General features: G+C 44.2%; 2 protein-coding genes across 3 annotated transcripts in view; one reads left to right on the top strand and one right to left on the bottom strand.

The window, feature by feature from the left end:
• LOC134345760 (uncharacterized) overlaps window positions 1-23,316 on the bottom strand; it is a 39,100-nt gene extending 15,784 nt beyond the window's left edge. Inside the window, exon 1 of one of the 2 annotated variants that reach the window (XM_063046937.1) lies at window positions 23,204-23,316. The gene's annotated coding sequence lies outside the window, so the exon portion shown is untranslated. The remainder of the gene's footprint in view (window positions 1-23,203) is intronic. The other variant, XM_063046936.1, reaches the window with a different exon arrangement.
• Window positions 23,317-23,338: 22 nt separating this feature from the next.
• Window positions 23,339-24,996, top strand: part of rchy1 (ring finger and CHY zinc finger domain containing 1) — a 37,575-nt gene continuing 35,917 nt past the window's right edge. Inside the window, exons 1-2 of the mRNA XM_063046939.1 lie at window positions 23,339-23,481; window positions 24,852-24,971. Coding sequence (XP_062903009.1) covers window positions 23,428-23,481; window positions 24,852-24,971 — 174 coding nt within the window. The 5' untranslated portion in view covers window positions 23,339-23,427. The remainder of the gene's footprint in view (window positions 23,482-24,851; window positions 24,972-24,996) is intronic.

Genomic DNA, 24,996 nt, shown 5'->3' with positions numbered 1-24,996 from the left:
AAGTTTCCCTTAATCATTTCACCTTTTACCCTAAGCCTATGACCTCTAGTTCTAGTCTCGCCTAACCTCAGTAGAAAATGCCTGCATGTATTTATTATAAATAAATAAATAAACAAACAAACAAACAAACAGGCATTTTCTACTGCGGTACCCCTCATAACTTTCTATATCTCCATAAGATCTCCCCTTATTCTCCTACACTCCAGGAATAAAGTACTAATCAATTCTTCCTTTCCTATAACTCTGGCCTCAAGTTCCAGCAAAATCCTTGTTAATTTTCTCTGCGTTCTTTCAAATTTATTGATAAATTTTCTGTAGGTAGGTGACCAGAACTGCACACAATACATAAATTTGGGCTTATACAATTTCAAAGTAACATCCCAACTCCCGTGCTCAGTGCTCTGATTTATGAAGGCCAATGTGCCAGAAGCTTTCTACCTGTGACACCACTTTCAGGGAATTATGGATCTGTATTCCCAGATCCTTTCTTTTCCTATGAAACTTCTCAGTGCCCTACCATTCACTGTGTAAGTCCTACCCTGGTTTGTTCTGCCAAAGTGCAACACCTCACATAATAGAGTTCAAAGTAAATTTATTATCAACGTATGTCTTACCATATACTACCTTGAAATTTATTTTCTCGCAGGCATTTACAGGAAAAAAAGAAATACGGTAGAATTTATGAACATTTTCCACTTGGGATGAATGAAGTATTTATTTTTATTATTATTATTATACTTGAACAAAGACTAACAAACAACCAACGTGCAAAAGAAGAAAAACTTTGCAGATAGAAGTTATACTAAGCACAGGAATTATCAAGTCCTTGAAAGTGAGTCAGTAGATGACAGTCATTAAATTCCATCTACCATTTTCAACCCGTTTCCCCAGCAGATTGAGATGACACTGCAAGCTTAAATAGTCTTCCTTGTGGTCAAACACCCCCAAGTCAGCAGTTCCTTTCCCTCTCATAGACGCTGCTTGACCTTCTAAATTCCCAGATTGTTGGTTCCAATTAATTCAGCTTCTTCTTTCATCTCCCTTTGCCCACCCACCCATCTCTCCCTCACCTATTCTCACCTATCACCTGCCAGCTTGTACTCCTTCCATCCCCCTAACCTATATATTCTGGTTTCAACTCCCTTGCTTTCAAGTCCTGATGAAAGGTTTCAGCCTGAAGCTTCGATTGATTACTCCCCTGCATAGATGCTACCTGACTTGCTGAGTTCTCCCAGTTTAAAGTGGTTCTCAGACTTAGTCCCAGGCCACAATCTCATTGCCAGATAAGTCATTTCATTTCTCACGTGATGTGGAAGTGTAAAAGGTTACAGTTCCAGCACAACATATTTATGGCTTGATTTGTGGATTAACAATGAGAGATATCGCAGGATGTACAGTAATAAAGAAACCAGTGAGGAGTGCTGGGGCAGCACAGAGTTATGAGATTCTCTGATGCTAACCTCCTCACCTACTCCATGTGATCTAAGACCCTGCTGAAACTAAACCCTCCATGCTCAGGTTTCAAAGTGACCCTCCCAGTTCAGTGCCGCCTGCTCAGGGAAGCTGCCCTTCGGATGATACCTTCTCAGATGAGCCATAGCATCATATAGCACAGAAGCAAACCCCCTTGACCCACCACATCCATGCCAGCCACTGTATCTATACCCATTCCATTCATTGGCATTTGGTCTCAGGAGTTCCATGCCTTGCCAGCTCAATGATTGAGCTTCTCTGTCGAGAAGGCATTTAGCATGATGACCTTCAACATTGAATATAGCAGCATGGACATTAAATCACAGTTGTATGAGACATTAGCGAGGTCACTTGGAGTATCGTGTACAGCTTTGGTCACACTGTTCTGAGAAGAATGTCAGCAAACTGGAAAGATGGTAGAGAAGAATATTGCCAGGACTCGAGCTTGAGTTACAGGGAGAGATTGGGCAGGCTAGAATTTATACCTTGGAATGTTGGAGACTGAGAGGTATCTTATAGAGGCGAGGGGCATAGATAGGGTGAACACACACAGACTTTTTCCCAGGGAAAGGAATCTGAGAACCAGGCAGCATATAATTACTGTGCTCAATTCTGGTCGCCTCACTACAGGAAGGATGTGGAAACCATAGAAAGGGTGCAGAGGAGATCTACAAGGATGTTGCCTGGACTGGGAGCATGCCTTATGAGGATAGGTTGAGTGAACTCGGCCTTTTCTCCTTGGAGCAACGGAGGATGAGAGGTGACCTGATAGAGGTGTTCAAGATAATGAGAGGCATTGATCATGTGGATAGTCAGAGGCTTTTCCCCAGGGCTGAAATGGCTAGCACGAGAGGGCACAGTTTTAAGGTGCTTGGAAGCAGGTACAGAGGAGATGTCAGGGGCAAGTTTTTTACGCAGAGAGTAGTGAGTGCGTGGAATGGGCTGCCAGTGGCGGTGGTGGAGGTGGAAACAATAGGGTCTTTTAAGAGGCTCCTGGATGGTTACATGAGCTTAGAAATATAGAGGGCTATGGGTAAAGTCTAGCTAGTTCTAAGGCAGGGACATGTTCGGCACAGCTTTGTGGGCCAAAGGGCCTGTATTGTGCTATATGTTTTCTATGTTTCTGTTTCTAAGGTGCAAGGGGAAAGATTTAAAAGGGACATGAGGGGCATCTTTTTCTCACAGAGGGTGGTGTGCATATAGAACGAATTACCAGAGAATATAGTTGAGGTAGGTACAATAACAACATTAAAATTACATTTGGATAAGTGTTTGGATGAAAAAGGTTTAAAGGGATATGGTCCAAATGCAAGCAAATTGGGCTCGTTCCAGTGGGCACCCTGTTGGGTACAAACAAGTTGGACTGAGAGGCCTGTTGCCATGCTGTTATATTTCGACTCTATGACACAAGGCAGATATTCAAGATCAAAGATCAGCAGTGAGCTCCTGTTCCCAGTCCCATTCAATCCATCCCTACATGAATTTAACCAAAATGGGATTGACCTGAAAACTGTATGATGATCATGCATTAGGATCATTCTACAGTGAGCCAGTGACCACTCCATTCAATAAATCACAGAACTGTACAGCAAAGTAAAAAAGGGTCTCTCTGTTCCTCAACACCTTATTGTTTAAAGTATATGTCCTACCCCTAACTGACTTCTCAAAAGGAATCACCTTGCAATTCAATCTCATGTTGGCCACTGTGTGTTATTAATCCTCACACACGATAATACACTCAACCAATCAATTAAATTCCATCTGCCAATGCTTTGTCCAACTTTACAACTGATCTGTATGTTACTAATCCTGTGCTGATCAATGGCTAAGAACTTCATTGTTCGCCAAAGATTTCCTATCATTGTGTTATAATAGGAAATTGTTTTCCTTTATGGAATGTTTTAATGTAAGAGTCAGTTTACAGATCGGTGTATGTCAGATAGTGGTCAGGATGTAGATAGGCATGTGATTCAGTGTACAGCAGAGACACAGGTTGGCACAAGCACCTGTACATGAGTATTAGTCTGTCGGTCTGTGTACCCAGACTGCCAATTGTACGGTTGGGTGTATTATCATGAATAAGGATTAACAACGCAGAATGGTCAACATGAAATTCAGCAGAGGATTATGTGTACAGGTCAATACACATGATGTGCTGGAGGAGCTCAGCAGGTCAGGCAGCATCTATGGATGGGAATAAACAGTCAATGTTTTAGGCCAAGACCCTTCATCAAGACCTCTTCAGCATCTGCACTTCCTCTTGTGTCTAAGTGCATGGGTATCTTTGAACATTTGGGTCATCCCATAGTGGTGTGGGTCATCATGAGGCCAACCCCCTCAACAACTTTCATTCCCCATTAATTCCCCATTTCCCCCATTGCTAACTCTATGACTTATTGTTAGAATTATAGGAATGGAGATATTGGAAGATTGTGGCATTGGGAGGCATCCCAGAGACAGGGAAGAGCAACATGATAGAGACTTGAAAAACAGTGTGAAATGCGAGGTGAGGCAAATAGGAAAATCATACCAATTTTCCTCATAAATTACGGTTTGAGATAATATTCTGCTTACAAACCCATCCTCCAAACAATCCAAGATTTGCATTCCTGAACAATCATCCTCTATAATTAGATTGGGTAGCCCTGCTGACTGAGAAGTATCTGAGGAACTCAGCATATCTCAGAAAGGGTTGGTTTGTAGCTACTTGTCAGAACTTGGTAAGAATGCAGTCAAACCTACTATCTTGAACTTGCTACATTAGTAATCCTTGAAGGCTGTGTTGAATATTACTGTGGATTCAGCAATTCTGCAGAAAGGAAACACATCTCCAATACAGGCTTCTGCAACAAATATTTTGGATAATGTGTAATTATTAACTGTACCGGGGATGATTTGAATCTACAGGAAATAAAATTAAAAAACAAGGTTGCTGTGCCCAAGATTCCACAGGAACTACTATTTTAGTTAATAACTTAATTCATCTTCTCCAGTTCGCTCCCATTTTTATATGAATTGGCATGTTCATTTGAATGTGAATTGCCAACATTGCTGTATAATTTGTTTTGGGTAGTTTCAGAGTCTGGGTTTTATATCTTTTCAGTACTGTGCAAAAGTCTTAGGCACATATACTGTATATTGCTCGGGTGCCTAAGACTTTTGCACAGTACTATATTCGTCAATGTGAAGCGGAGCGTGACTTTGTAAATCTGGCAGGAGCAAAGAATGTTGGGAATGGTGAGGGTGTGAATAGCTGGTACAGAAGAATGCCAGGGGTGGGGGCAGCAACACAGGTGCAAACATACCCAGCCCTGAGACACCAGGCAAGGCCATTCAATTACAAACAATCAATTTATTGATCATTACAGAATGTCTCCCTGGTGCTTCCTGCTCCCTCCTCTCTCCCTTCCCCTTTTCCCAACCATGATTCCTTTCTCCCTGTTCCCTTCCCACTCTCAATCCACAATATGATATCAGAATCAGGTTTATCATCACTCACTTACTTTTGCACAGTACTGTATATTTGGTATATCCGGGTTTAGGCTTAGCAGTCTACCTGAAGAACTCTCCTCATTCTACCACACAGCTCATTCAAAACTTGAAGATCCTTTATTAGAAGGCTTCTTTGACCTGAAATGTTAGCTTCACTTTTCTTCCCACAGATTTCACTGGCTTGACCTGCTGAGGGTTTAGTTTGGATCTGTCTAAAAAAGCTCAGCTTTAAAATTTCAGGACCTGGTCCTGTCCTTGTCTCTGTAACTTCCTCTGGTTCCATGGCCTTCTGAGATCTTGGTACTCCTCTGGTAGCTCCCTCTTATACATTTCTGATTTTTATTGCTCAGCCACTGTTGGTAATATCTTCAGCTGCTTCAGATCTGAAATTCCCACTGCGAACACCTCCACCCTCTCCTGACATAAAATGCACAAATCAGACCAGGGGACTGGGACCTTTATAGTCCCAACAGAAAATGGTTTATTATTGACACCTATGCTTCTCTAAGACCCCCTCTTGGAGGACAAGATAGGTCCAGTAACTGAGGTGTCATTGAAGGAGCACTTTGCAACCATTGACTAGAATTCTATTTGTTTTGAAATGGTCATGGAGAAAGACAGGCCTGGTCCATGAGTTAAAGTTAGGGTTACAGTTAATGCCTTAAATTGGGGCACAACCAGTTTTGGAGGCATTAGGTGGGGACTTGCAGAGGTCAATTAGGTCAAGGGTTCCCAACCTTTTTTATGCCATGGACCAATACTGTTAAACAGAACATAAAACATAGAAACTTACAGCACATTACAGGCCGTTCAACCCACAATGTTGTGCTGACCATGCAACCTATTCTAGAAACTGCCTAGAATTTCACTAGTGCATAGCCCTCTATTTTTCTAAGCCTCTATGTACCTAAGAGGCTCTTAAAAGCTTCTGGCTTCTGGCTATCCACACGATCAATGCCCCTCATCATCCTATGCGCCTCTATCAGGTCACCTCTCATCCTCTGTTGCCCCATGGAGAAAAAAACAAGTTCACTCAACCTATTCTCATAAGGTACGCCCTCCAATCCAGGCAACATCCTTGTAAATCTCCTCTCCACTCTCTCTATAGTATCCACATCCTTCCTGTAGTGAGGTGACCTGAACTGAACACAGTACTCCAAGTGGGGTCTGACCAAGGTCTTATAGAGCTGTAACATTACCTCACAGCCCTTGAACTCAATCCCATGGTTGATGAAGGCCAACACATCATACACCTTCTTAACAACACTGTCAACCTGTGCAGCAGCTTTGAGTGTCCTATGGACACAGACCCCAAGATCTCTCAGATCCTGTACACTGTCAAGAGTCTTACCATTTATATTATATTCTGTCTTCAAATTGGACCTACCAAACTAACCACTGCACACTTATCTGGGTTGAAGTCCAACTGACACTTCTCAGCCCAGTTCTGCATCCTATTGATATCCCGCTGTAATCTCTGACAACCCTCCAGACTATCCACAACACCCCCAACCTTTGTGTCATCAGCAAACTTACTAACCCACCCTTCTACTACTTCATCCAGGTCACTTATAAAAATCACAAAGAGGAGGGGTCCCAGAACAGATTCCTGTAGAACACCACTGGTCACTGACCTCCATGCAGAATACAAACCATCTACAGCCACCCTTTGCCTTCTGTAGGCAAGACAATTCTGGATCCACAAAGCAAGGTCTCCTTGGATGCCATGCCTCCTTACTTTTTGAAGGAGCCTTGCATGGGGAGCCTTATCAAATGCCTTACTGAAATCCATATACACTTCAATGTGTTTTGTTACACCCTCAAAGAATTCAACCAGGCTTGTAAAGCACAACCTGCCCTTGACAAAGCCTTGCAGACTCTCCCTAATCAGAATATGTCTCTCCAAATGCCCATAAATCCTGCCTCTCAGGAGCTTCTCCAACAACTTGTCCACCACTGAAGTCAGATTCACCGGTCTATAGTTTCCTGGGTTATCTCTACCCCCTTTCTTGAACAAGGGAACAACATTTGCAACCCTCTAATCCTCCGGTACTTCTGTCCCTATTGATGAGGCAAAGATCGTTGCAAGAGGCTCAGCAATCTCCTCTCTCACTTCCCACAGTAGCCTGGGGGTATATCCCATCCAGTCCCAGTGACTTATCTAACTTAATGCTTTTGAAAAGCTTCAGCACCTTCTTTTTCTTAATGTCTATATGCTTAAGCATTTCAGTCCGTTTAAGTCATCCCTGCAATTGCCAAGGTCTTTTTACCTGGTGAATACCAAAGCAAAGTATTCATTAAGTACCTCCGCTACCTCCTCCAACTCCATGCACACGTTTCCACTATCGCACCTGATTAGTCCTATTCTCACACAGCCCATCTTCTTGCTCTTCACATACTTGTAGAATGCTTTGGGGTTTTCCTTAATTCTGCTCACCAAGGCCTTTCCATGGCCCCTTCTGGCTCTCCTAATTCCATTCTTACGCTCCTTCCTAGCAACCTTGTAATTTTCTAGAGCTCTAACAGTACCTAGTTTCTTGAACCCTTTCGTAAGCTTTTCTTTTCTTCTTAACTAGATTTTCTACATACTTTGTACACCATGGTTCTTTAACTCCACCATCTTTTCCCAGCCTCAATGGAACATACCTATGCAGAACAACTGAAAGTTGTATCACAGGTGGATAGGGTAGTTAAGAAAGCTTATGGAGTGTTAGCTTTCATCAGTCGAGGGATAGTGTTTAAGAGTCGCGATGTAATGATGCAGCTCCATAAAACTCTGGTTAGGCCACACTTGGAGTACTGTATCCAGTTCTGGTCGCCTCACTATAGGAAGGATGTGGAAGCATTGGAAAGGGTACAGTGGAGATTTACCAGGATGCTGCCTGGTTTAGAGAGTATAGATTATGATCAGAGATTAAGGGAGCTAGGGCTTTACTCTTTGGAGAGGAGGAGGATGAGAGGAGACTTGATAGAGGTGTACAAGATATTAAGAGGAATAGATAGAGTGGATAGCCAGCGCCCCTTCCCCAGGGCACCACTGCTCAATACAGAAGACATGGCTTTAAGGTAAGGGGTGGGAAGTTCAAAGGGGATATTAGAGGAAGGATTTTTTTACTCAGAGAGTGGTTGGTGCATGGAATGCACTGCCTGAGTCAGTGGTGGAGGCAGATACACTAGTGAAGTTTAAGAGACTACTAGACAGGTATATGGAGGGATTTAAGGTGGGGGGTTATATGGGAGGCAGGGTTTGAGGGTCGGCACAACATTGTGGGCCGAAGGGCCAGTAATGTGCTGTACTATTCTATGTTCTATAGCTCCATGCAAATGTTCCCTGAACATTTGTTACATTTCTGCCGCGTATTTTTCTGAGAATATCTGCTCCTGATTTATGCTCCCAAGTTCCTGCCTAATGGCATCATATTTCCCTCTACCTCAATTAAATGTTTTCCCAAATTGTCTGCTTCTATCCCTCTCCGGAGCTATGGTGGAGATAGAGTCACGTCACTACCTCCAAAATGCTCTCCCACCAAGAGACCTAACACCTGACCAGGTTCATTTCTCAATACCAGATCAAGTACAACCTCTCCTCTAGTTGGTTTATCAACATATTGCATCGGGAAACCTTCCTGAACACACCTAACAAACTCCACCCCATCTAAACTCCCCTTGCGTTAAGGAGATGCCAATTGATATTAGGAAAGTTTAATATCTCCCATCACAACAACCCTATTATTATTGCACCGTTCCAGAATCTGTCTCCCTATTTGCTCCTTGATATCTCTGTTACTATTGGGAGGGTCTATAAAAAACACCCAGTGGAGATATTGCCCCCTTCCTGTTTCTGACTTACACCCACACTGACTCAGTAGACCTCTACGACTTCCTCCTTTTCAGTAGCCGTGACATTATCCCTAATTAGCAATGCTACGCCCCCACCTCTTTTGCCTCCCTCTCTGTTCTTCTTGAAGCATCTAAAGCCCGGCACACTCAACAGCCATTCATGCTCTTGAGACATCCAAGTCTCTGTAATGGCCACAACGTTACAGTTCCACATATTGTTCCAATGAAGGGGTCTGTGGACCCAAGACTGGGAACCCCTGTTATAGGTGAAGGCACTATTGGCAACTGGGAGGCTTTAAAAATGTCACAGCCAGAGTTCAGGTACAGCATGTTCCTGCTGTAAAGACAAGAATGCAAGTTTAGGAAACTTTGGTTGTAAGATATTGAGGATCAGGTCAGGAGAAAGGAGACATACAGTAGGTTTAGGCAGTTGGGATCAAGTGAATCTCTTGATGAACGTAAAAAATGTAGTACACTTAGGAGGGCAGAAAGGGGGCATGAGGTGGGCCTGGCAGGCGAGGTCAAAGGAAATCCTACAAGATTCTATAGGTATATTAAGAGTACAAGGGTGGCTAGAAAACAAGTAGGTTTGATTAGAGATCAACATGACCATCTATCTATGTGTGGAGCCGTTAAGAGATGGGTAAGATTTTTAATGAGTATTTCCTATTAGCTTTTACCTTGGAGAAGATCATGGGGCTAAGGAATTGAGTTATGATACTTTGAACCACATGTGAATTACCAACAAGGTATTGACAGTATTAAAGTATCTTAAGGCGGACAAATCCACAGGGCCTGACCAAGTGCATCCTTGGATCTTGTGGGACACTAGGAAAGAAACTGTGGAGGTCAGAGATATCCGCATCATCTTTGCCTAAGGGTGAATCTCCAGAAGACTCAACGTGGTTGATGTTGTCCCATTATTAATGAAGGGCAGCAGGGCCCAGGCCTGCGCCCTGGAAACCTTCCAAGGCGCAAATCCATGGTCTCACGAGACTAACGGATGCCTATTTATTATTGCAGCAGAGACAAGCCAGGGAACTACAGGCCAATGACCCTGGTATCAGGAGCAGGTAAATCACTGGAGGGAGATTCTGAGGGACATGATCTACCAGCATTTGGATAGACAACAGCTGATAAGGGTAGTCAGTGTGACTTTGTGTGTGGGAAATCCTGTCTCAGTTAGAGTTTTTTGGATTAACAAAGGCAGGGCAGTGGATATTGTCTAGAGAGACTTTAGCAAGGCTTTTGATATAGTCCTGTCTGGAGGGCTAGTTTGAAAGATTATATTGGGTGGGATCCAGAGAGAGCTAAGTAAGTGAATATATAATTGGCTTGATGGTAGGAAGCAGAGGGTGATAGTAGAAAGCTGTATTTAGAGTGGAGGCCTGTGATTAGTGGCTATCAAGAAGACAAATGGAATGTTGGCCTTCATTGCTAGAGGGATTGAAGTTAAGAGCAGGGAGGGATTATGATACAACTGTGCAGGGTACTAGTAAGGCTGCACCTGGAACATCGTGCAGTTCTGATCTCCTTACTTGAGGTAAAATATACTGGCTTTGGAAGTGGTGTAGAGGTTGATTCCAGAGATGGGGGACTTAATTCATGAGGAAAGATTGAGTTTCCTAGGACTATACTCACTGGAATTTAGAAGGGTGAAAGGGGATCTTTTTGAAACATAGAAGTATGAAAGGGATAGATAAGATGGAGGCAGGAAAATTGTTTGCACTGGTAAGTGAGATTGGAACTAGGGGATATAGCCTCTGTGAATCTGTGCAATACTCTGTCTAGGGAAGCAGTAGAGGCCATCTCATTAAATATATTTAAGACATAGGTAGATAGAGTTTTGCATAGGAGAGAATTAAAGGTTATTGGGAAAAGACAGATATGTGGAGCTGAGTCCAAGGCCAGCATCAGTAGTGAGGACCAAGAAGGTATGGACAAGGGAAGGACAGAAGCGCCTACAGGACTGCTTTGAATCAGTGGACTGGACTGTATTCAGGGATTCATCTTTGAACCTGGTTGAGGATGCTGAAGTTGTTACCGTCTTCATTAAAACCTGCATGAATGAGTATGTGCTTGCAAAGACTCGCTGTACATTCCCAAACCAAAAGCCGTAGATGGACCAGGACGTATGTCCTCTGCTAGAGGTTAGATCTACAGCATTCAAAGCTGGTGAACCATGTCTGTACCAGAAAACCAGGTAAATTTGCAGAGAGCTATTTCAAGGGCAAAGAGACAACTTCGAATGAGGTTGGAGGTGACATCGGATGTGTGACAACTCTGGAAGGGTCTGCAAGACATTACTTCCTACAAAGCGAAACCCAATAGCATGAATGGCAGCGATGCTTCACTACCAGATGAACTCAACTATGCCCACTTTGACAGGGAGAACACAACTACAGCTGTGAAGATTCCTGCTGACCCTGTGATCTCTGTCTCAGAGGCCGATGTTGGTGGCATCCGTTAGTCTCGTGAGACCATGGATCTGCACCTGGAAGGTCTTGCTTCAGTCTGTGTTAGAGCAGCGTCTGTTATGGCTCTCACGGGAGTGACAGTCTCAGCTGCATCAACTGCACTTGAAGGCGCTGTCCTCCAGTGTTGTCTTGGTGCTGTTTTTCCAATGAGTGCACTTTTCTTCAGCAGCAAGCCTCAGCTTCTCTTCTCCTCTTTTTAGACCTCTGTGTAGTTCCAGCCTCCAGGGAGTGATCGCTTGCAATGTCCTCCCACCTCTCGACGTTCATTTTCAGTGACTTCATGTCTCTCTTGCAAACGTCTTTGAAACGAAGATGGGGCCTCCCTTGTGCTCTCTTGCCGGAGGCCAGTTCCCCATACAGGAGGTCTTTCGGGATCCTCCCGTCTGACATGCGGTGTACGTGACCCAGCCAGCAGAGACAGCGTTGTTGGATCAGGGTGAAGAGGCTGGGTATCTGGGCGCGGGCCAGGACTCATTGTTGGTGACTCGGTCAGTCCACATGATGTTCAGGATGCGTCTCAGGCTGCGAAGGTGGAAGGCGTTGAGACGCAGCTCTTGTCTGTAGTAGAAGCTCCAGGTCTCGCTGCCGTAAAGCAGTGTGCTGAGGACGCAGGCCCTGTGGACTGCAACTTTGGATGGCATTCCACCAGAGGCTATCAAATGCGCAAAGGGCGTCCTGCTAAACCACCTTCACAAACTACTGTGCCAGTGCTGGATAGAGGGAGCAGTGTCACAAGACATGAGAGACTGCAACATTGTCACCATATATAAGAACAAAGGGGACAGAAGCGACTGTAACAGCTACAGGGGAATCTCCTTGCTGAGCATTGTTGGGAAGGTCTTCGCCCGCGTGGTCCTGAACAGACTGCAGAAAATAGCCGAAAGGGTATATCCCGAGTCTCAGTGCGGTTTCAGGTCAGAATGCTCCACAATCGACATGATCTTCTCTCTTCGACAGCGACAAGAGGCTGATGTTAGGCTGTCTCTAAAGAGGGTGAACCCTCGCAAGGCGGAAGGCCCTGAGGTAGTACCTGGTAAGGCTCTGAAAACTTGTGCCAACCAACCAGCAGGAGTGGTCAAGGACATTTTCAGTCTCTCACTGTTACAGGTGGAAGTTCCCACTTCAAAAAGGCAACAATTATATCAGTGCCTAAGAAGAGTAATGTGGGCTGCCTTAATGACTATTGCCAAGTAGCACTCATATCTACAGTGATGAAATGCTTTGAGAGGTTGGTCATGACTAGACTGAACTCCTGCCTCACCAAGGACTGGACCCACTGCAATTGCCACAATAGGTCAATGGCAGACACAATGTCAATGGTTCTTCACACGGCCTTAGACCACCTAGTCAACAAACACCAATGTCAGGATGCTGTTCATCAGGGGTGTGTACTTAGCCCGCTGCTCTACTCTCTCTATACCCATGACTGTGTGGCTAGGCATAGATCAATACCATATATAAACTTGCTGATGATACAACCATTGTTGATAGAATCTCAGATGGAGATGAGATGGCGTACAGGAGTGAGATATACCAACTAGCTTAGTGGTGCTGCAGCAACAACCTGGCACTCAATATCAGTAAGTCGAAAGAGCTGATTGTGGACTTCAGGAAGGGTAAGATGAAGGAACACATACCAATCCTCACAGAGGGATCAGAAGTGGAGAGAGTGAGCCGTTTCAAGTTCCAAGGTGTCAAGATCTCTGAGGACATAACCTGGTCCCAACATATTGATTCAGTTTATAAAGAAGGCAAGACAGTGACTATACTTCATTAGGAGCTTGAAGAGATTTGGTATGTCAACAAAAACACTCAAAAACTTCTATAGATGTACTGTGGAGAGCATTCTGACAGGCTGCATCACTGTTTGGTATGGGGGTGGTGGGGCAGGGGGCAACTGCACAGGACTGAAAGAAGCTACAGAGGGTCATAAATTTAGTTGGCTTCATTTTGGGTACTAACCTACAAAATACCCAGGACATCTTCAAGGAACAGTGTCTCAGAAAGACAGTGTCCATTATTAAGGACCCCCATCACCCAGGGCATGCCCTTTTCTCACTGTTACCATCAGGTAGGAGGTACAGAAGCCTGAAGACACACATTCAATGATTCAGGAACAGCTTCTTCCCCTCTGCCATCCAATTCCTAAATGGACGTTGATGCCATGAACACTACCTCACTTTTTAAAATATGTATTATTTCTGTTTCTGCATGATTTTTAATCTATTCAATATACATACACTGTATTGATTTACTTATTACTTTTTCTTCTATATTGTGTATTGCATTTCTTCTATATTATGTATTGCGTTTCTTCTATATTATGTATTGCATTGAACTGCTGCTGCTAAGTTAACAAATTTCACGACACATGCTGATGATAATAAACCTGATTCTGATTCTGGCCAGTTCAGGCAGAGGAGACTCGACAGGTGAGATAGCCTCCTCCTGCTCCTAATTCTTACGTGTGCCTCAGGATTTGGTGCCAGGCCCATTGTTGTTCATTATTTATATGAATGATTTGTAGGGACGTCATGTTAAAACTGTACAAGAGAATGGCGAGAGTGCACTTGGGAGTACTGTGTGCCATTCTGGTTGCCTAGCTAGAGGAAGGATATCCTTAAGCTGGAAAAGGTACAGAAAAGATTCAGAAGGATATTACTGGGAGTGGAATGCTTGAGCTGAAGGTGAGATGGGATAGACTTTTTCCCTGGACATACTGTAGGAAGCGGAGGGGTGACCTTCTAGACTCTAGAGGTCTATAAAATCATGAGTGACATAAATAAGATATAGTTTTTTTACCAGGTTATGGGAGTGTAAAACTAGAAAACACAAGTGTAAGGTGAGAGCAGAAAGATTTAAAGCATCATGAGGGGTCTTTTTTTCACAGAGGGTGCTGGGTATATGGAACAAATTGCCAGAGGAAGTGGTACAACTGCAAGATTTAAAAGGCACTTGGGCTGGTACATGGATAGGAAATGCTTGCATGGGTATGGGTAAAACACAGGCAAATGGGACTAGCTCAAGAAGGAAACTTTGTCTGAATGGACAAATTGGGGCAAACGGCCTGCTTCCATGCTGTATACCCTGGGACGTTTCTGATTGTAACTCTGATACTACTTTAATGATGCTATGTGCCTGTGATGCTGCTGGTGGTACCTTTTCCATTGTCATAGGAGCCACATTTCTGCTCTCTATCTGTGGAAGACGTCCTACCTCGTCCCTGTGCCGAAGACGCTGCACCCCAGCGGCCTCAATGACTACAGACTGGTGGTATTGACCTCCCACATCATGAAGACGCTGGAGAGACTTGTTCTGGAGCTGCTCCATCCTATGGTTAGGCCACACTTAGATCCCCTCCAGTTCGCCTACCAGCTCCGACTAGGAGTTGAGGATGCCATCGTCTACCTGCTGAACCGTGTCTACGCCCACCTGGACAAGCCAGCGAGCACTGTGAGGGTCATGTTTTTTGACTTCTCCAGTGCGTTCAACACCATCCGCCCTGCTCTGCTGGGGGAGAAGCTGACAGCGATGCAGGTGGGTGCTTCCCTGGTATCATGGATTCTTGACTACCTGACTGGCAGACCACAGTACGTGTGCTTGCAACACTGCGTGTCCGACAGAGTGATCAGCAGCACTGGGGCTCCACAGGGGACTGTCTTGTCTCCCTTTCTCTTCACCATTTACACCTCGGACTTCAACTACTGCACAGAGTCTTGTCATCTTCAGAAGTTTTTGGATGACTCTGCCATAGTTGGATGCATCAGCGAGGGAGATGAGGCTGAGTACAGGGCTATGGTAGGAAACTTTGTCACATGGTGTGAGCAGAATTATCTGCAGCTTAATGTGAAAAAGACTAAGGAGCTGGTGGTAGACCTGAGGAGAGCTAAGGTACTGGTGACCCTTGTTTCCAGCCAGGGGGGTCAGTGTGGACATGGTGGAGGATTACAAATACCTGGGGATACGAATTGACAATCAACTGGACTGATCTAAGAACACTGAGGCTGTCTACAAGAAGAGTCAGAGCCATCTCTATTTCCTGAGGAGACTGAGGTCCTTTAACATCTGCCGGATGATGCTGAGGATGTTCTACGAGACTGTGGTGGCCAATGCTATCATGTTTGCTGTTGTGTGTTGTGTGCTGGGGCAGCAGACACCAACAGAATCAACAAACTCATCCGTAAGGCCAGTGATGTTGTGGGGATGGAAATGGACTCTCTCACGGTGGTGTCTGAAAAGAGGATGCTGTCTAAGTTGCATGCCATCTTGGTCAATGTCTCCCATCCACTACATAATGTACTGGGTGGGCACAGGAGTACATTCAGCCAGAGACTCATTCCACCGAGATGCAGCACAGAGCATCATAGGAAGTCATTCCTGCCTGTGGCCATCAAACTTTACAACTCCTCCCTTGGACAGTCAGACACCCTGAGCCAATAGGCTGGTCCTGGACTTATTTCATAATTTACTGGCATAATTTACATACTACTATTTAACTATTTATGGTTCTATTACTATTTATTATTTATGGTGCAACTGTAACAAAAACCAATTTCCCCCGGGATCAATAAAGTATGACTATGACTATGACTATTGTATTCGTGTTGCGTGTTTATTATGGTAACTAGTCAGATGAGCGGGGGCGTGGTAAAAGCGAAGGGAATAATTTACATATTCTTGCTTATTTCACTGCAGTTTGTGGCTTGGGACCAACACGGGTCGTATCTTTGCTGACCGCTTAATATTGCTTCAAGATTGTGTCTTTGCTAATATAGGATGGAATAAAGGATTTGACTCTTCAGAACGATCATTTCTTTAAAGCTGAGGGTGGGTTGTGCATGTCTAACAATCCCATGGAGGTCCCAGGCTAGCAGCAATTGTTTTGTTTTTGGATTAGTTTCGCCACTGCATTTTGTCAGCAAAGATTTCGACAGTTACACCAAACCAGCATCAGCACTTGGATGTGTCCGAGAAATTGGAAGCACCAGCCTGGAGCAGCTTGTGGCAAGTAATGACCTTTTTTGTTGTTATACTCTTTCTGTTTGGATTTGAAATGCAGTTTTAAAGTGGTCAACATTGCTGTGTCCAGCTGGGTTGGACTGGAAAGCTCTATCGTGCTACCTGCCTGAAGTGTTTGACCCTTGATCCTGTTGAAAAGCTGAAGAATTGAAGCACTGAATTTCCATTGTTGAAAAGCTGAATTGAAACTGCCACTGTTTTGTCTCGTTTGCACGCCTTGATTTAGCTGAGTTTAGCAAGACAACAGAAATTGAAGGAGAAGTATGCCTTGTTAGAACATGCAGAACAGCTTCGAGGAAGCCAGGAACAGCTTTGGGGAAATCAAGAAGAACAGGTGGAACAGCTTTGAAGGAACCAGGAACAGCTTTGGTGAAATCAGGAAGAACAGGCAATACAGCTTCAAAGGATGATGGAGGAACTTAAATTGCAGGAGTAAATTGCAGCCAAGATAGTCAGAGTTAAAGTGCTAAGAGCTGCAAGTGCTGTGGGTGCTAAACATGCTTCAGCAGAGCAGTTCTCTGGCGAGAGTTCCTATGTTGACACAGCACAGAGAAAATCCAACATACTCAAAGTTTCAAAGTGCATTTATTATTAAAGAATGTATAAATTATACACCTGTGGTAAATCATATATATATGTTGTAACTGGGTTACCTGTCTGGACACGTCCCTCTGCTGACTGCCCCTGTGGCTCCTCCCACAGACCCCTGAATAAAGGCGATTGTGCCATTGCTCCTCCTCTCAGTCCAGGGGCAGATGGTGGAGGTCACATTTTACTGCTAATAAAAGCCTTTCAGTATTTACTCTACTTCCAGTCTTTTGGAGTTATTGATAGTGCATCAACACCTTGAGATTTGTTTGCTTATCGGCAGTCGCAAAGCAAGGAAAACAAAATAACCCCATTAGAAAAACCAACCCTCCCCCCCAGAGCCCACAAAGAAAGAGAGAAGGAAAACACAAAACAAATCGTATAAATAATGGAAGTGAGCAACAACAACAGCACTCCAAGCCAAACCGAATCCTTAGATCGAGATCCCCAGACCAGTCTGGAGTAGGCCCAAAGCCTCGGTACTCGGTATTCAATTCATCATATCAGCAAGGCAAATCGCCACAAAGTTGGCAGACATGAAGCACAGCAGCTGCTCCTCGATTCACTTTGAATCCGGATTTCACTGCCGGAGAAGCCGTTCTTGACCTCTACTATTTGGCTCGGCGTTTAGAGCAATCCACCCTCGTACCCCAGTTAGTTGGACAGACAGCAGAACTTCTCTGTTCCATCTTCTTGCCTCCAAATAGTTCACTCCAACCAGCACGGGTCCAACTCCCAGGGCGTTGATTTTGCAGCGCAGCGGTAGGGCACATCCCACGACTTCACTTTGCTTCCGCTCACTTCTTCATTGCTTGCAGTGTTAGTTTACCACAATTCCTTTGCTTTCAATCTACCAGTGAGCAGACGCATGTCATCAGTAGCACCATCTTAAACCGGAAGTTCAACTCAATCTCAAAGTGGATGCATTTAAGGCAATAGCTGATGAGCCACGAGTTTGAACCCCAAGGGATAGTTCACACTCAGCCAAAGAGCTCTAAACCTATGCCATATCCAAAAGCACAAGGTGCTTCGGAAAACATTGGTTTACGACGTGATGACACTCGAGTTTCAAATGACAAAGGTCTGAGTGCCACACTGGAGTCGTAAGGGCTCAAAATGAAATAACAAGTTTAGTGATACAACAACAATGCATTGCACCTCTGCCTAAAAGAGAGATTCAAATCTTCATTGGTGATCATTCATTTATCAGGGCTTTCAAGAATAGCACTGAAGGGAAGACTGAAGATTTTGGTGACTGTCTCTATTTTCTCAACGGTACACTGGAGGTTACCCTAAAGAGCTTGTTCGAAGTTACAATCCAGCCAGCCCACAGGAAGGATAGCTGAGGGCCAAAGCTTTACTACAGGAATGTTTTGGTGATGAGCAGATAACTGCTGTGGCCTACCTGGAAAAGGCTCTTTCTTGGCAGCATCTTAACCCAGAAGATGTAAAAGCTCTTGAAGATTACAGTCTTTTTCTTAGCAGTTGTTGCAATGCTATGGAAAACATGCAGGCTGTAAATGGGTTGAACATGCCTGCACACATGAAGATTGTTGTAAATAAATTACTCAATGGACTCAGAAAAGAATGGAGATCGGCAGTGAATGAATTGCAAGAAAGGCGCGATTGTAGGGTTGATTTCACTGACCTTGTCAATTTCGTTGAAAGGGAAGTGAAGATTGCTACACACCCAGTGTTTGGGAAAGTATACAAGACTACATTGCAGGCAATAAATAAAGGTGTGAATAAAACTGATCAAAAATTTGTTCTCAAGCTAAAGGAAGCAGCTTTGCGACTACTGTGGCTATTGTGGAAAGTGAAACGGAGCCTGGAGCTGATGAAAAAGGTGTAGATTTGAAATAAGCCATTACACAGCAGTGAGTACCACTCTAGTATCTATTGGTCTTACGGGGGCTGGTGATCGTGATTGTAAACTTCCTGTAATTCCAGTTCAGGTGAAGTCTAAGAGGAGTAACAAGACAGTGGTTACTTATGATATCCTAGATTAAGGAAGTACAGTAGCATTCCGTACAGAGAGCCTCATGGACAAGCTCAACGATAGGAAAAGGAACATGGATTAAGAGACGGTCCTGTGTAGCTGTATCGTTTCAGGATTGGAGGTGGCTGGCTTGGATAGTGAAAACTATTGTGAATTGCTAAACATCAATACAGAGGAACATTCCTCAACAGAGAGATCTTCAGGAATGGTCTCACTTGAAGCATATCTATTTGCCAGAAGTTGAATTGTTGATGGGGACGAATGTGCCCAAAGTATTTGGAGCCGTTGGAAGTGATTTGCAATGTTAATGATGGACCCTATGCAACCAGAACAATGTTGGGTTGAACTATTAATGGACCATTGAAAGGTGACTGTGATAGTGGAAGAAACCATACTCGGCTAGAGCTGACAGTTAACAGGATTTCAGTTTCGAACCTGGATGAGCTTTGGCGGCAGTGATTCAAGACAGATTTTCCTGAATGCAGTCAATAGGGAGAGCCTAGTTTGGCAGAAGATCATAATCCAGGACATACTGCTTACCAAAAGAGGATGCTTGTGTAAATGTTGAGATTTCATGTCTCCTGTGTCTTAGTATCATGTAGTTGTAATTATTGTAGTATAATAATTAGGGGGCTGCAATGTAGGAGCCATGTATCTGTTCTCTATTTGCGCATTTATTATGGTAACTAGTCACAAGTGTTGGTGGTGGGGGGGAGTGTGGTAAAAGTGAAGAGAATAAGGTACATATTCTTGCTTATTTTGAGGCTGTTTGTGGCTTGGGACAGGTGGAGGTCATAACTTTACTGACCACTTAATATCACTTTAAGATTTTATGTTTGTTAATTGCTAATAACAGATTGAATAAAGGATTCGACTCTTTGGAATGATCATTTCATTGGTGCGTCCAGCACGTATAACAACCCCGTGGTGGTTGCAGGCTGGTGGCAATTGTTTGGATTTTGGATTAGTTTTGCTGCTATAATTGTAATTATGCATACGTGTACTTGTGCATGTGACAATAAACTCGACTTTGACTTTGAAAAGTCATCATTCCAAAATATTAACTTCTCTCTCTACAGATGCTGCTGAGCATTGGGTAGAGTTTAAGGATAGAGGTGCAACGATGATATACATGAAAATATATTGTGGTAATGTGTGCTGCTTTTATTTGCATGGTCCACTGACACCCTCTACAGGTGTCAGAACTCAGTGCAGTCTCAATTGTGACTTTCAAATTGTACATTAGAACTTCGTACACATTTTGCAGCATTATTATTATTTTTATTTTAATTTCTATATTGCTTTTAATGGGTGTCTAAAATTGCCCTGTTAATGGCTAGTTTAATATGTGCATCAAAAAGCAATCTACTGGAGGAACTCATCGGGTCGAGCTGCGTCTGGAGGCAAAGGGATAAGTGGCATTTCAGACTGAGCTCTGTGTCAGGACTTACTCACATCTGTATATAAGTATATAGTATTCACTTACACAGCCAAGCCTAGCTTACAAATGTCCAACATTTGTACAGCATGCACATTCAAGTGAGCATTGGGATGCACTTGCTAATCACTGCAGAGCTACAGGCATTTTCGGATATCTGTGAACTCAGTTCATGTCCGCAGTTCTGACTTGCAAGCTGCCCACGTTATGGACAGTTCACAGGAATGGAAGTGGGTATTGGGACAACAGGTGCTGATACCTATGGAACCAACATTAGGCAAAAACAGAAAATGCTGAAAATACTTTCCCACTTCTGATGAAAAGTCCTCAAACTGCAGCATTAAGTCTGTTTATCCTTCCAGCCTGACCTTCTGAGTGGTTTCATTTTAGATTTCCAACTTCTTTTTTTACTTTTCACTATCTTGGAGGTAAGTTTTGCAAGGACAGAAGTCAAAGGCAAATGGTAAATAATAAAGGCAGCATCTCTAGGAAGAGGTACAGTCGACGTTTCAGGCTGAGACCCTTCGTCCAGCAACTTTGATGTGTGTTGCTTGAATTTCCAGCATCTGCAGAATTCCTGTTATTTGGTAAATAATAAAGCAAGTATTGACTGGCCATGCAGTTTTCAGCACATTCTAGCCACATTTTCCCATTACACTTTTCATTCAGTAACCTCAAACTCACAAGGAAGGTGACCAACAGATAGAGGGCTGTGGTTGGGGTTGCTGTCACCAGAGCAGAAGAATGAGGGGATGTCACAATTGTTCAAAATTATGGGGAATAGATAAGGAGAAACTACCTCTGTGGACAGGGGAGGAGCAACCAACAAGTCAAATTAAAAGATTGGCAGATAAAGAAAATGAGAAGAATTTATTTTGATGTTGGGATCTGGAAAGCGCTTAAAGGCAGAATCAAAAGTCAATTTCCAATAGAAGCGGATGTATACTCGAAATTAAGAACCTTGCAAAGTTCTAAAGACGCAAACACGAGGAAATCTGCAGATGCTGAAAATTCAAGCAACACACATCAAAGTTGCTGGTGAATGCAAAGGCCAGGCAGCATCTCTAGGAAGAGGTACAGTCGACGGTTTTGGGCCGAGACCCTTCGTGGGGACTAACTGAAAGAAGAGCTAGTAAGAGATTTGAAAGTGGGAGGGGGAGATCCACAATGATAGGAGAAGACAGGAGGGGGGAGGGATGGAGCCAAGAGCTGGACAGGTGATTGGCAAAAGGGATATGAGAGGATCATGGGACAGGAGACCTAGGGAGAAAGAAAAAGGGGAGGGGGGAAAATCCAGAGGATTGGCAAGGGGTATGGTGAGAGGGGCAGAGGGAGAAAAAGGAGAGAGAGAAAAAGAATGTGTGTATATAAATAAATAACGGATGGGGTACAAGGGGGAGGTGGGGCATTAGCGGAAGTTTGAGAAGTCAATGTTCATGCCATCAGGTTGGAGGCTACCCAGACGGAATATAAGGTGTTGTTCCTCCAACCTGAGTGTGGCTTCATCTTTACAGTAGAGGAGACCGTGGATAGACATATCAGAATGGGAATGGAACCTGGAATTAAAATGTGTGGCCACTGGGAGATACTGCTTTCTCTGGCGGACAGAGAAGTTCTAAGGAAGTTTAGTGGATAGATCTTGCAATAAGTGGGATCACACAAGATGAGCCAAATGGCCTCCTACACAGTGTAACTCCATAACAAATAGCACCCTTTGCTCTCCTTCAGATAATATTGCGGGAATCTTTCAATCCACTTGAGAGAGGAGGGTCTTGGTTTAAAAATTTCTTTCCCAGCGATGTAGTGGTCTCTCAGCAAAGTTCTTCAGTTGTTCTGTGCTCTCTCAGTATTACAATGGGAGTCTCAGACCAGAGCTCTGTGAAACCTCTGGAGTGGGACGGTATACCTTAGTGTGGAGCTAACGACCATTCTTACTGAGTGCCGCCTGTACCTTCAGGTTCATGGATTATATTCTGCCATTCCTTACACCAAACATTTCACCCTCAGCACTCTTTCACAGAGACATGCAGCACGATAGAAGGTCCTTTGGCCCATTCAGTCCACCCACCTATCAAAGACCCATATACTAATCCCATTTTCCTGAAAATCCTACAAAAAGTAGTGGACATGGCCCAGTCCATCACAGATAAAGCCCTCCCAACCATTGAGCACATCTACACACAGTGAAGTCACAGGAAAGCAGCATCCATCATCAGGGACTCCCACCAACCAGGTCATGCTCTCTTCTCACTGCTGCTATCAGGAAGAAGTGCAGGAGCCTCAGGACTTACACCGCCAGGTTCAGGTACAGTATTTACCCCTCAACCATAAGGCTCTTAACCAGAGGGGATATCTTCATTCAACTCACTGACCCCATCACTGAAATGTTCAACCTATGGATTCACTTTCAAAGACTCTTCATCTCATGATCGTGACATTATTTAATTCGTAAAGACAACTTGCTGTCTTTGGTACAGTTGGTTGGTTGTCCATCCTGTTGGGTGCGGTTTTTCATTGATTCTATTGTGTCTTGGATTTACTGAGTATGCTCGCAAAAAAAAACGAATCTTACGAGTTGTATGTGGTAACATATATGTGCCTTGGCAATATATTTATTTCGAGGCAAACAACAGGAATTCTGCAGATGCTGGAAATTCAAGCAACATACATCAAAGTTGCTGGTGAACGCAGCAGGCCAAGCAGCATCTGTAGGAAGAGGTACAGTCGACGTTTCAGGCCGAGACCCTTCGTCAGGACTAACTGAAGGAAGAGTTATTTCGAGCTTTTATTCTCCCACATTGTCATCAACTCACACCCCCCCCATTCTACCCAACACCCACACAACACACAGCCTCTAATAGTGCACGCGCCGCTTACCCGATCATCCTCCCTCGCTGCGCCTGCGCGGACCGCTGTGCGTTCGCGCGATAGACCCACCAACACCGCCACGCCCCCTCTCCGGCCTTCTATGGTGCCGGCTTCGGTTTTAACTGCGCCTGTGCGGATCACCCCAACCGCCACGCCCCCTCTCCGGCCTTCTATGGTGCCGGTTTCAGTTCGCACTGCGCCTGCGCTGAACTGTCTTCGTCTCTAGGTTAGTGATGGCGGAGGGCGCTGCGGGGTGTGAGCATTACTTGCGTTCCTGTCTGCTCAAGGTGAGTGGGTCATCGTCTCTTCCCAAGATTAGTCCCCACCCCTCGGTTGTCATCTTCCGTTGCCCCATTCCTTCTCCTCGTACATCTCCCTCCCTCCTCCACATGCATCTCTTCCCCACGTCCACCCCCACTGTCCTCTCGACTCCACGACCCTCCAACTGTCTTTGAATTGAGTGGCTTGCTGGACCATTTTTATGGGACTTGAACAATCAGCCACATTGGTCTGGAATCTCATCTCGGCCAGATTGTGGAGAGTGCCGCAGGTTTCCTCCTCGGATGGCCATTAAATTATCTTACGATATTTACGACATTGTAATTCTGTGGTCGTCTTTACTAATTCATTACTAAAAAAATCAAATTTCACAGTTGCCGAAGTTGATTTGAGTCGTATGACTGACAGATAAGCAGAGCCTTGGGCCCATCATGTGCACACCAACCATTAACTACCCATTTGCACTAACACATGCCCTGTGTTAGCCCAATGGTTCCATTTTTATTCTCTAATTCTTATAAATCGCCCATCTCCAGAACCTACCTTTACTTTTGGGGCAATTTACAGTTAGCAATTAACCTGCCAACCCGCATGTTACGATAGAACATCACGTTTGATTAGGGCACAGGACAGGCCCTTTGGCTCACGATGTTGTGCCGACCTTTTAACCAAATCTAAGCCTTCCCTCCTACATAGCCCTCCATTTTCCTATCATCCATGTGCCTAAGAGTTTCATAAATGTTCTAGATGAATCCGACTGCACCACCATCCCGGCACTGCGTTCTACGCACCCACCATACTCTGTAAAAAGAAAAAAAACTTTCCTCTGACATGCCCCCCCCCCCATACTTTCCTCCAATTACATTAAAATTATGCCACCTCATATTAGCCATAACTCCACACAATATACATCTGACTTCAAGGCTGATGGTGTACTTCTGGTACTGTGAGGCTATTAGCCTCTGTATTGTTAGATCTGGCCTGAATTGCTATCTGAGGTTAAGGATAAGCAGTGATTCTGCTGAGAGCTGCAGAAGACTCAAACTGCCTTATGTTTTGTTTATGCTTTTTTAATAAATGAAACATGGTTCTGATCTGCAAAATATCTTATTTGAGCTCATTCATCTGCGACAGGAAGATGTTCTATTTAACAGAGTGTTGTTCGACTTGTTAAACAACATAACTGACCATGGAAATTTCCCATATGAAACAGAAACTGCTGGAAACTGCCAGGCAGCTACATTGGAAAAAGAATCAGAATTCACTTTTCAGGTCAAAGACCCTTTCTCAGGGTTCAACCACTGGTGTCTGCAGCAAGTAGATGTTGAACATATTGGGTGGCAAAGGCAATTTCTGAACGTTAATGTTGATCTTTCAGGCACCATGCTGTGGAAAATTTTACATCTGTCGCCTGTGTCATGATGATGCAGAAAATCATCAGCTTGATCGCTTCAAGGTCACTGAAGTTCAGTGTGCAAAGTGTGAAACAGTTCAGAAGGTAAGTAAATACACTGGACAACAAT

Source organism: Mobula hypostoma, chromosome 4 (assembly GCF_963921235.1).
Source record: "Mobula hypostoma chromosome 4, sMobHyp1.1, whole genome shotgun sequence".
Lineage (NCBI taxonomy): Eukaryota > Metazoa > Chordata > Chondrichthyes > Myliobatiformes > Myliobatidae > Mobula > Mobula hypostoma.
The sequence above is the reverse complement of the archived record's forward strand: the minus strand, read 5'-3'. Positions and strand labels throughout refer to the sequence as shown.